Raw genomic sequence first — 12,571 nt, forward strand, 5'->3', positions numbered from 1 at the left:
GCTTTACATGTGACAACACTGAAGAAATGACACTTTGCTACAATGTAAAGTAATGAGTTTACAGCTTGTATAACAGTGTAAATTTGCTGTCCCCTCAAAATAACTCAACACACAGCCATTAATGTCCAAACCACTGGCAACAAATGTGAGTACACCCCTAAGTTAAAATGTCCAAATTGGGCCGAATTAGCCATTTTCACTCCCCAGTGTCATGTGACTCGTTAGTGTTACAAGGTCTCAGGTGTGAATGGGGATCAGGTGTTTTCAATTTGGTTTTATTGCTCTCACTCTCTCATATTGGTCACTGGAAATTCAACATGCCACCTCATGACAAGGAATTCTCTGAGGATCTGAAAAAAAAGAATTGTTGCTCTATATAAAGATGGCCTAGGCTATAGGAAAATTGCCAAGACCCTGAAACGGAGCTGCAGCATGGTAGCCAAGACCATACAGCTGTTTAACAGGACAGGTTGCACACACAACAGGCCTCGCCATGGTCGACCAAAGCAGTTGAGTGCACATGCTCAGCGTCATATCCAGAGGTTGTCTTTGGGAAACAGACATATGAGTGCTGCCAGCATTGCTGCAAAGGTTGAAGGGGTGGGGGGGTCAGCCTGTCAGTGCTCAGACCATACACCACACACTAAGGACATGGATTACTGGAACCATGTCATGTGGTCTGATGAGACCAAGATAAACTTATTTGGTTCAGATGGTGTCAAACATGTGGCTGCAACCAGGTGAGGGGTACAAAGTCAAGTGTGTCTTTCCTACAGTCCACCATGGTGGCGGGAGTGTCATGGTCTTGGGCTGCATGAGTGCTGCCGGCACTGGGGAGCTACAGTTCATTATGGGAACAATGAATGCCAACATGTACTGTGATATACTGAAGCAGAGCATGATCCGCTCCCTTCAGAGACTGGGCTGCAGGGCTGTATTCCAACATGATCTCCAGATCTAAACCCTATTGACCATCTGTGGGGTGGAGGATCGCAAGGTCTCTAACATCCACCAGCTCTGTGATGTCATCATGGAGGAGTGGAAGAGGACTCCAGTGGCAGCCTGTGAAGCTTTGGTGGACTCCATGCCCAAGAGGGTTAAGACACTGCTGGAAAATAATGGCGGCCACACAAAATATTGACACTTTGGGCCCAATTTGGACATTTTAAGTTAGGGGTGTACTCACTTTTATTGCCAGCGGTTTAGACATTAATGGGTGTGTGTTAAGTTATTTTGAGGGGACAGCACATTTAAACTGTTATAAAAGCTGTACACTCACTACTTAACATTGTAGCAAAGTGTAATTTCTTCAGTGTTGTCACATGAAAAGGTATAATACAATATTTACAAAAATGTGAGGGGTGTACTCACTTTTGTGAGATACTGTACATATCACATCCAGTAAATACTGCATATATGTCTGCATATATTGCTTTTTCATACTAGTACAGTAATGCTGGCCATAGATGGTGGATAGAGGAATCCCCTCGCTGGTACATTGTATTCTGACAGTGGGACTCTCTGCTGTCAGAATACACTGATCAATTGCTGCAACTGCTGATTGAAAAAAACATTTCCCAGCTTGTCTTTTTAACAGAAGTTGATCTAAGAATCGACTTCTGTCGAACAGGGACAGCCACGCACAAATTGAAATTCAGCCAATCCCTTCTGAACTGGATGGGTTTTGATCTGCCTTTGGCCAGTTTAAGCAATTTATTGTCAAGAATTTCCAGTTTTCTTGGTTTTGTGGAATTATTCAAGCAAAGGTATTTTGGTATCAGTGAATATCTACCTCTCTAAACAAGTCTATCACATTTTATGCAAAATCACCTCTGATTTAAAGCATCCTTGTGGAAAGATATGATGAATATTTAAAAGAAAAAAAGGACACGGTAATAAAAAAAAATAAAAAAATGTAAAGTGGAAATTCTCCTTTATTAAAATGGATAGTAATAATAATAATAATGGGACATTTTATTTATTATTTGTTTGAGAGAAATATTACACTTCTTGTTATTAACATCCTTCTAATGGGGCATGAAGTTGTTGCCCATACAAGCCAGTTAGTTAATGACCTTCAATTTCTGACTGCACTGTAGCAATTACTGCTCGAATCGGGTCAATACAGGCACGTTTTCTTTCTTTTATTTTAAAGAAATATATTTTTCATTTGTTAAGAGCCTTGAGAGGTAGTTATGATATATAGCCATATTTTACATTCTCCTTCGTGTTTTATAATGGAAAGCTTAGCACATCAGTAATGTTCTAATAAAAAAATTACAAGGGTGTAGAGTGCCATCTTAAACCACCATTATTGGAGACGTATGCTCTGTATTTTGTGCTTGAGCAGTTAAAATAGATAATGTAATTTTCCCCACAGTAAGCGTCAACCATTATGTTAGTTTAGTTATGTTATAAATCTTTTGGCAGTAATTTTGACTGCAGAAAAGCAGACTATAATCCAACCTGTCACTCTGAAAGAAGTTAGCTTGGAATTTATACATACAGATATTTAAAGCAGTGTCTGTCATTAAACTAGGCTGCCACTGCTTGCCTTCAATTAGAAAAGACTTAACCCATTTAGATGTATGGGAACCTGAAGTATTAATAATTACCAATGTTTTGTTTCAATCAGTATTTTTATAATTTCTTAATGGAAATGTTTAATTTCAGTTAATAAAAATCAAACTTATAGGGAGCCTGTAACGAGGAGGTTAGGAGTATGTAATTGTTGACCTCCCTCAATGGAAATGCTGGTTCCCCGCATATAATAATAAACCAATGGCTTCGCTTCTTTCCCAGTCTCTAGAACAAGTATGCATATTTGAAACCCTGACATGCGTATTACTTTTCTGATATTTATGATTGTTCTGGGTCTGTGTCTCGAAAAGTGCTAGTTGTCAGCAAGACAACTAGTATAGTGTATAAAGTGTACTTTAAAGGATGGAACAAGAGTATTGAGGATTGGAAGTAGATGATTTGCTATTTTTTTAAATTTTCCTGAATATTTGCATGCATATCTACTTTTTCTGAACAGTACTACAGTATGTAACTGTAGGAATCGAGGCAATTGTGATACATACATTACATTATATATGATTTGCCACAGATTCACTGATTGGCCTGGTTTTCATTTGTTAATCAACACAAGTAACTGAATAAATTTATTATAATTGTATTTATTTGCTGATAAGAACTGAGCATAAAAATATGTGTTCCCCCTTACAGATCCCATACCTCCTTCTCAACAACTCCATGCCAGAAGTGCGGCCAAGGATGCAACCAGTTGTGTTTGGAGAGAGTATTGAAGTTAATCCGGAGCCAGTACAAAAAATCAGGTAATTCGGATCTTTCAGCTGTTAATCTTTCGAAGCTACGAGTTTTGTGTACTTTACTGAACTTCCCCTTTTAGTGCAATTTGAATTGCTTCTTGGAATTTACTTATTTGTGAGAGTCTTTATACATGTCTATGCTGTAACCTGGGACAAAAATTAGAAACAACGCAAGTGTTTATTTTTTAGATCAGGTAATAATATTATTAATGTATCAAAAAAGAGGCCAGTCTTAGAATGGAACTCATTCCAGCACAAAAATTCTGAACATGGTAGTTAAATATTTAATAGTCCAACCTCCCTGTGATCAGGAGTTAGGGGCTATTCTGAACCAATCAAGTAGGTTCTTTTTTATATAAAGGAAAGAAACACTGTGCTCAAACTAAATGATCATATAAAGCTGCTTGCACTATGAGTCAAGATACAACAAACCCAAATATAAATAAGTAGAAAAGAGCGCAGCGCTAAAAACACAATGAATAACAAGAAAAATATAAACTTATGAAATTAAAAAACATAGGTGTTAAAAATGAAGTATAAAGAAACTATAATCCAAATAAGAGTGTTGCATTTAAAAAGTCCACTAATAAAGTCCACTATAAACAAAAAAGGAGAGTCTCACAGTGGTAAGAGTCACACTTAGTGGTATAAAACACCTAAGTGAAAAATCCATGATAAATGGATGAAATAATACTGTGCAGTGTTCCCCATCCGAAAAGTGTATTGCAGCTTCTTACCGGAAGGTATTGACCACTCTACTATGGATGGTCAAAAAACACCTAGGAGATTAAGGTCTCCCTCTGACTGTTCCAACTCCACAGTCTGTGCCAATCCTACCTATATTCAGAAACGCTCAGGAGTAAGATAAAAAAAGCACTTTCATAGTGTAGTATTATGAGTATAAACTTTAATAAAATAGAGAAGGTAGCACATTCACAGAATAGCAAATTAAAATAGCTTTGCAAACATGTGTATTGCCAAATTGGGTTCCTGCTGGCTCATACCAGAGATACCTACCATCCAATTGGATCAAGCTTGCGTGGTGACGTCACCGCCGTAGGTCCCATCCTACGCATTTCAACATAGATGATGTCGTCTAGTGCAGCGTTTCCCAGTTGGTGTTCCCCTAGGGTTCCGCAAGAACAAAATTAGGGTTATGCGGCATTCTGCCACATCCAAGATGGCCACCACTACCTGCTGTTCCCAGAAGGTCGGGAAACAGCAGAGATCGCGGGAGCATGATCTTAATCCCGCCTTGCCATCAGCCCTGCCATCAGCCAGCCCGCCTTAGCGCCCGCCCTGCCACCAGCCCTGCCATCAGCCAGCCACTTACTTAGCTCATCCATGAGAGAGCCCGCCCATCCATCAGCCAGCCTGCCCAGCCGTCAGCCAGCCAGCCCTGCCATCAGCCATTTTCTATCACTCGTAGTAGAGGAGTTATAGAGAGTGGAGTTCATTGTTAAAGCTCCGTTATTGTCAGAAAGAAAGCTCTGTTAAATAGGGATATAGAAATTCTCTCTTAGGGACATTGATATTCTATGTTAGGGACACTAAAATTCTCTGTTAGGGACATCAAAAATTCTCTGTTAGGGACATTGTAAGGCTCTGTCGGGTACATTGAAATTCTCTGTTAGGGACATTGAAATTCTCTGTTAGGGATATTGATATTCTCTGTCAGGGACATTGAAATTCTCTGTTAGGGACATTGAAACTCTCTGTTAGGGACATTAAAAATTTGTTAGTTACATTGAAAGGCTCTGTCGAAGACATTGAAATTCTCTGTTAGGGACATTGAAATTCTCTGTTAGGGATATTGATATTCTCTGTTAGGGACATTGAAAGACTCTGTCAGGGACATTGAAACTCCCTGTTAGGGACATTGAAATTCTCTGTTAAGGACATTGAAATTCTCTGTTAGGGACATTGACATTTTCTGTTAGGGACATTAAAAGGCTCTGTCAGGGACATTGAAATTCTCTGTTAGGGACATTGAAAGGCTCTGTCAGGAGCATTTGAAAGACTCTGTCAGGGGCATTAAAAGACTCTTTGAGGGGCATTAAAAGACTCTGTCAGGGGCATTAAAAGACTCTTTGAGGGGCATTAAAAGGCTCTGCTCTGTAAGGGAAATTAAAAGGCTCTGTCAGGGACATTGCAATTCTCTGTTAGGGACATTAAAAGACTCTGTCAGGGGCATTAAAATTCTCTGCTAGGGACATTAAAAAGCCCTGTAAGGAACATTAAAAGGCTCTGTCAGGGGCATTGCAATTCTCTGCTAGGGACATTAAAAAGCTCTGTAAGGGACATTAAAAGGCTCTGTCAGGGGCATTGCAATTCTCTGTTAGGGACATTAAAAGGCTTTGTCAGGGGCATTGAAAGTCTCTGTCAGGGGCATTGAAAGACTGTTTGAGGGACATTGAAAGACTTTGTCAGGGACATTGAAATTCTCTGCTAGGGACATTAAAAGGCTTCCTAAGGGATATTAAAAGGCTCTGTCAGGGGCATTAAAAGACTCTGTCAGGGGCATTGCAATTAGCTGTTAGGGACATTAAAATACTCTGTCAGGGGCATTGAAAGACTCTGTCAGGGGCATTGAAATTCTCTGTTAGGGACATTAAAAGGCTCTGTAAGTGACATTAAAAGGCTTTGTCAAGGGCATTGCAATTCTCTGCTAGGGAGGGACATTAAAAGACTCTTCGAGGGACATTGAAAGACTCTGTTAGGGGCATTGAAATTCTCTGCTAGGGACATTCAAAGGCTCTGTAAGGGACATTAAAAGGCTCTGTCAGGGGCATTGCAATTCGCTGTGTGGAACATTAAAAGTCTCTATAAGGGATAATAAAAGGCTCTGTCAAGGGCATTGAAAGACTCTGTCAGGGGCATTAAATGACTCTGTGAAGGGCAAAAAAATGTTAACTGTATTTTTCAAAGTGTTCAAATCTTTTTGCTCCACGTCTAACTCAAAAATCCTGCTTAAGTTCAGTTCTTTCTAAGAGTGTTATCAAAATCTTCATCATTATCAGTCAGGTTGTGAGATCTGTATTTTTCAAAGTGTTTTTTTTTTTTCTACCAATAAACAACTATGAATTTGGAAAGCTGTTTAAAGCAGGGAACTCTTCGGAGAAAAATTACTACTACTTGTTCGGTACTTATAAAAAATAAGAAAGAAGATACAACTAAAAATCCAGAAAACATGCCTGAAATAGTTGTATCTACTGTTCCTCAAATAGCAGAGAGAAGTGACAAGTCAAAAAAAAAAAAAGAAAAAAGGAAAAGCACACAATGCTATCCAATCTTCTTCTCAAACAAAAGAAAGAAAATATGATAATAGATACTTGTCATTTGGATTCACAAGTGCTAGAAATGAAGATTGTCCTGAAGCACAATGTGTACTTTGCAATAAAATATTGCCAAACAGTTCATTAGCACCTGCTAAATTACGTTGTCATTTTGAGCAAAACCATGAAGAGTACAAAGATAAAGACAGACTTTTTTAAGCGAAAGCTAAAGGAGTATTAGAAGAGTACACAATTTATTAGCAAAAAATTTCAAAATGGTAATGAAAAAAGCCACAGGGGCCTCTTAGCACTTGCAGGAGAAGCACACACAATTGGGGAATCACTAATAAAACCATGTGCAAAAGAAATAGTGTCATGTATTTTAAGTGAGAAGTTGAGTAAAAAACTTCTCAACAACACAACTTTGCGCCGTATTCATGATCTTACTGATGGCATCCATACTGAACTAATTTCCCGACTGCATCAATGTGATGGGTACTCACTGCAATTAGAAGAGTCCACAGATGTTGCAGGACTTTCAATTTTGTTGGTTTTTGTTAGATATAATTTTGACAAACAGATTGAAGAAGGCTTGCTTCTGTGTGAAATTTTGAAAACTCGTACCACTGGTGAGAACATATTTACCTGTATCCAGAAGTTCATGAACACGCACAATATAAATTGGGACAAATGTGTAGATGTGTGCAGTGATGGTGCCAAAACAATGGTTGGGAAAGTGGAATCTCACGTAAAATTGGACTAGACAAATCGGTCCAAATTATTAATTTTAAAAAAAGTTGACCATTACAGTCACGACTATTTAAAATTATATGTGAAGATATGGGTAGTCACCACTCTGCTCTGCTTTTCAGAGTCTGTTAGCTATCACGAGGCAAAGTCCTTGTTAGAATGTTTGAATTGCGTCAAGAGTTGTTTGCATATTTCCAGGATCATAAATTTTGATTATCTGATCGATTAACAAACACTCTGTGGTTATCCAAAGTAGCATATCTTGTAGACATATTCACAAAATTAAATGACGTATGTTTATTACTGCAAGAAAACACTAATATTTGTAATGCAGGAGATTAAATATTTTCACTGTCTTGTAAGCTGGAGTTTCGGACCTCATCAGTTGAGCAAAATAATTTGAACTCTTTGCCAACACTTAAGAATTTTCTTGAAGAATCAGAAATTGAAGATGAAATTCGCAATAAAGTTGTAGATCATCTTCGCCATTTAATCACATCTATTAATCAGTATTTTCCATCCTTGAATGAAAACAATAATGACTTGGTTCGAAATCCATTAATAAAAGACAAGCCAATCAATTTTTCTGATGTAGATTTTGAGAATCTGATCGATATAACTTGTGACAGTCAGCTTAGCCAAAAATTTCAAGAATTTTCTCTTATTGCTTTTTGGGGTGATTTACGCAAAGAATACCCAGAATTGTCCAAGCGGGCAATCAAAGTTCTGTTGCAAATCGCCAGCACATACATATGTGAAACTGGATTCTCGCTTTACTCTGCAACAAAAACAAAGTATCAAAGTCGACTTGACGTAACTGCAGACATGCGAATACAATTGTCAACAATTAAACCAGATATAAAAAGAATTTGCCAGCAAAAGAGAACATTACACTCCACTCATTGAAAGGTTTGCACTGCGCTACTCTACAGCACACATTTTTTTTGTTGGGGTACCAAAGTTTTGCTATATCATGTCAAAGGGTTCCAAGGGAACTGCTCTAGTGACTTGACTGCCCATCCAATGTGGTGTATATTTTTCCAAGGCGATAAAAAGGGTACCCGTTGGATTTTGTTGTGGTGTATTGCGTAGTGCCTGGATAAATTATGATCTTTAAAACCACGTTTAATGTTACCTATATGTTCCACCTACATATTGTTTGCCATATGGGCACTCAATCATATAGATAACATATTTAGATGAACAAGTGATAAATGTATTAATATCATAAGAGGTCCCTGTCTGTGATAATCAGAAGGAAAGGATACATCTACCTCTGAATGAATTAATCTGACAAATACTACATTTCCGACAAGGAAAAAAACCCCTTCATGGTTGAATGGACAAATAAAAGCAAAAAACAATATGATTAAGGACAGTCCAAAGAGAAGAATATATTACCTTTCTCTCAACCAAAACGGATAAATGTATTAAAATACTGATTCTGATGCACGTGTCTTTTTTCAAACTAGGTAACTTGTTACTATAAAGCTATATTTGAAATGCATTACTAGTTTAGTTAGCTAGTTGTAAAAAAAAGGGACATGCTATAAAGAAAGCAGCCAATCTGATGTCATCTTTTAGCACCTTAATTTAGCCTGACAGATTGATGCTTAATTTTAATCTTATCATTTGGTTTTACACAGATCATAATGGGAATGCGCAGCTTACCCCTAAACAAAAATGTAATAGTTCACTCCAGCCAAAACTTTTTTTTTTCTTGTTGGAGACAGTTGGGAATAGATTGAGACCCTGTCAGGCTTTATTCCTTGCAAAACATGAAGGTGGGTGGCCCTAAAGTTTAAATAGATTTAGTTCCATAGTCTGAAGATGAGAAGATGGAGCGCAAGGACTCCTGCTAGGCAGCTCTTTAACATGTACAGAAGTGTATTGCTTTAATTACAAACGTTTAAATATAACAAAGAGGACAATCCAATGATTTCCAGGAGCTTTAGGGCTCATCAGGGCCTGAATACCTAGTTTAGTTGATATTAGCCTCTTCGTACCTTTAGGAAATCTTACCCCCAAGTGCTTGATATGGTTTCTTTTGTATGTGTAAAAGGAAAAGCCATTTTAAATCTTTGTTTTAGAGCACTCCCACCAGGTGCGTTGAGAACCTAGTACTATAGAAACACCAGTTTGAGTTTTGTCCAGAGATTGGTCAAGTGATAAAAGACGCTACCAAAGGTGTTAGTGATTTAAAACTGCATCCATCTGCATTGGAGTTGTGCCTCAAATTGGTTCCAACCTCAGATTTCAGGGAAATATTACATTATTTCTATTATTTATCTATATAAGGTGGTGGTGATGTGCAGGGTGTGGATATTGAGGAGTTATTCAAATGTAACTGATTCAATGTTGAAGGTGTTGATGTGACAATATTGTTCAAATCCAGTCAGGTTAGGAAGAGGTCTACTAATGATGCCAAAGTTCTTTATTTGCAAGTAACAAAATGATTTAATTGGTCAATTATGGTGCTGCTCCCTCAAGGGCCCAAACAGTCACGCTCCATTTACGTTTAATAAAAAATTACTTAGGCGTTAAAATATTTCCACCAGCAGAAGCTTAGTCTGTAGCTGGAAAAAGCATGGAAAGGACTAACGGAGCTGGTAAATAGACAGCGAACCCTAAGTATTCTACAAAATCCACATATTTATGAGTGCTACGGTACAAATTTTGAAAAGCAGCAGTTGCAAAATTGTTTATGAAGCCAATGAATTGTGTTAAAAATGTTAGCAAACCTATTTAGAAAATAATCTCAACCTATTGGACAGTGTAGCTGGTATAGGAAAATGAATATTATCAGAAAAGTTAATGAATATTATATTGTAGTATTTACATGAAATATCAGCCATTATATATATTTAAGGTGTTTATACAGTACCATCAGTTACATGTTATTGTTTCACTTCAGTCACTGCTGTCAAGGAGCTTACGATGTAAGGTCCCTATCTCGCAGACATACTATTGCCAATTTAGACAGGTGCCAATTAACCTACCAGCATGTCTTTGTAGCATGGGAGGAAACCGGAGTACCCGGACTAAAACCCACGCAAGCACAAAACATGCAAATGTCATGCGGCTAGTGTCCTGGCTAGAATTCAAACTGATGACTTCACTACTGCAGGATAGAATTGCTTGCCACTGTGCAGTCCATATGATACAAAGTATACAGCAGTTCACAGATAAATTAGCTTTTATTGTATTTGGTAAATACCTAAGAACTATTTTATTTATTGAATTTGTGGATACCATCTTTCCTGGTATATTAATCAGATTTAATAATTCTTTAACTTCTCTTGCAGGTGCAATTCTGAGATCAAATATGATTCAGAGAAGCATTATCGAGACCATGTGTTCTATGCCCCAGTTCCTACCATCACTTCCTACAGTGAGACCATCATCTCCACTCCAAACTGCACGTGGAAGAATTACAAATCTCAGCTGCTCTTTGAACCTCGCAACAAACCTTTAAGGTTTCAAAGCACAACCATTATATTTCCCAAGCATGCCAAGAATATTTACAGAACGACACTGAATTACAATTGTGGGGGGGCCAAGAAATGGTTTGCATCAAGTGTGCAACTGGAACTGTGCGAGGAAACAAGTCCATGTATTATATATACTGACACCCTATAAACCTGATCAAAGACTATGCCCACCTCATCGAAGAACACACATGCTTACCAATGCACTTGGGCTTACAAATATGAGATGGCGGATCTACAGCTTAAGTGGTTTGGATTCCCCAAAACAAACATTATTAAAACTTGACTGTTTATGATTGAAAGACTTCTACACTACACTGGGATTTCCAGTGCTTTTATGTGAATATTGTATCTGTTTGCTACAATGCCCTGTTTATTTTATGCTTTTTTTGTACATACTTTCATTTAAGGGGAAGAGTTTCAATAAATTTGTTGTTGTAACTTTTTCCCATGTTAGCTAAAGCAGGCTAGGCACTATCCAGTGCTTTATCCCATGCAATGAAGATTCAAGCATCACTTTAAATTATTGGCTAGAAGTATACCTTTAGAAAATGACACTGAAAAGTAAGCACATGAATTAAGTACTGGCACCTAGTTGTGTCTATATGTATCTTTGTAAGTCTGCACAACCCCGAGGTAGAAAAGCACCCTAATTTAAATGCTTCAACACTTCATGGTAGCATGAGTTCTGAATTCCAACTCGTTGTACAATGAACTACTAAAGGCTGGGTATCTAGCTTTGGTTGGAACTGTATTTGCTATATACCTGGAGGCTCCTTTTGAATTTTGTAGGCAATCCTTGTTTCCCTTTTATGTTAATGTTGAATGCTGACCTGCTTCCTCTCACTCCTCCCCACTGGGGAGCACAGGCCCATTGGTCAATATAGAGGAGGGAATTGATAGGCCAGCCTTTGGCGCTATCAAGAAACATAGACATTTTGCAGATTCAACCTCGAAATGAATATACAGGCACCACCAGTTGTTTACAGTGTCATTTTCATGACAGGTGTTCTTTAAGTATAGTATGAATGACAAAAGCAAATTTATCGAAACAATTACAATTTATAGCACAAAAAAATCTATTGTTCAAGCAAATTACTAATAGAAAAAAAAATCTAATAAACAGAAATTATTCACTGCAAAGGCAAATATAAGAAATGTTTGCCTTAGAGGTGCAACTGAGATACCTTGGGCTCTATCAGTTGATGCAGTGAGAAGGAAAGAGTATTCTTGTATCAGGGTTAAACTTCATTCCAGGAAAATAATGCAGCTAAAATAATTTGACTTCGACTAAACAAATTTTAAAAGCTTGTCTGTCAAGATGAAAAACTGCAAATAGAAAAGGATCTTACTGTGTATGGCTAGCATAAAAATATTTAGCTAAAATTACAAGTTATCAATCATCTGCTAATAATGTTACATAAATTGTAAATGTGTTAACCTACCTGGAGAGTTAGAATTGTTGCTAATTACAGAATCAGCAGTGGGAAAGCATGGATAACACAAGAACAGATATGCCACAAACAGAAAGTATGGCTATTCTTTGTTCTATTTTGGGGCCTTTAATTGTCTAACAGAGAAGCAGGTCGGGTGGTCAGCTCTTATACAGAGGGATCTGTGCAATGGGTGGTTTGGCTATATAACAACCACCAACATTTTTAAGAAAGATAAGTATGTTATGCCTAAAGGAAGAATGGTTGCTGGATGATGTCATGACAGCTCCTTG

General features: G+C 37.7%; 1 protein-coding gene across 1 annotated transcript in view; it reads left to right on the plus strand.

Moving 5' to 3' along the window:
* RFLNA (refilin A) overlaps window positions 1–12,120 on the plus strand; it is a 70,924-nt gene extending 58,804 nt beyond the window's left edge. Inside the window, exons 3-4 of the mRNA XM_082262202.1 lie at window positions 3,229–3,338; window positions 10,663–12,120. Of these exons, the coding sequence (XP_082118328.1) occupies window positions 3,229–3,338; window positions 10,663–10,996 (444 nt within the window). The 3' untranslated portion in view covers window positions 10,997–12,120. The remainder of the gene's footprint in view (window positions 1–3,228; window positions 3,339–10,662) is intronic.
* Window positions 12,121–12,571: the final 451 nt, after the last annotated feature.

Source organism: Pelophylax lessonae (assembly GCF_965119305.1).
Source record: "Pelophylax lessonae genome assembly, chromosome: 1".
NCBI classification, from domain to species: Eukaryota; Metazoa; Chordata; class Amphibia; order Anura; family Ranidae; genus Pelophylax; species Pelophylax lessonae.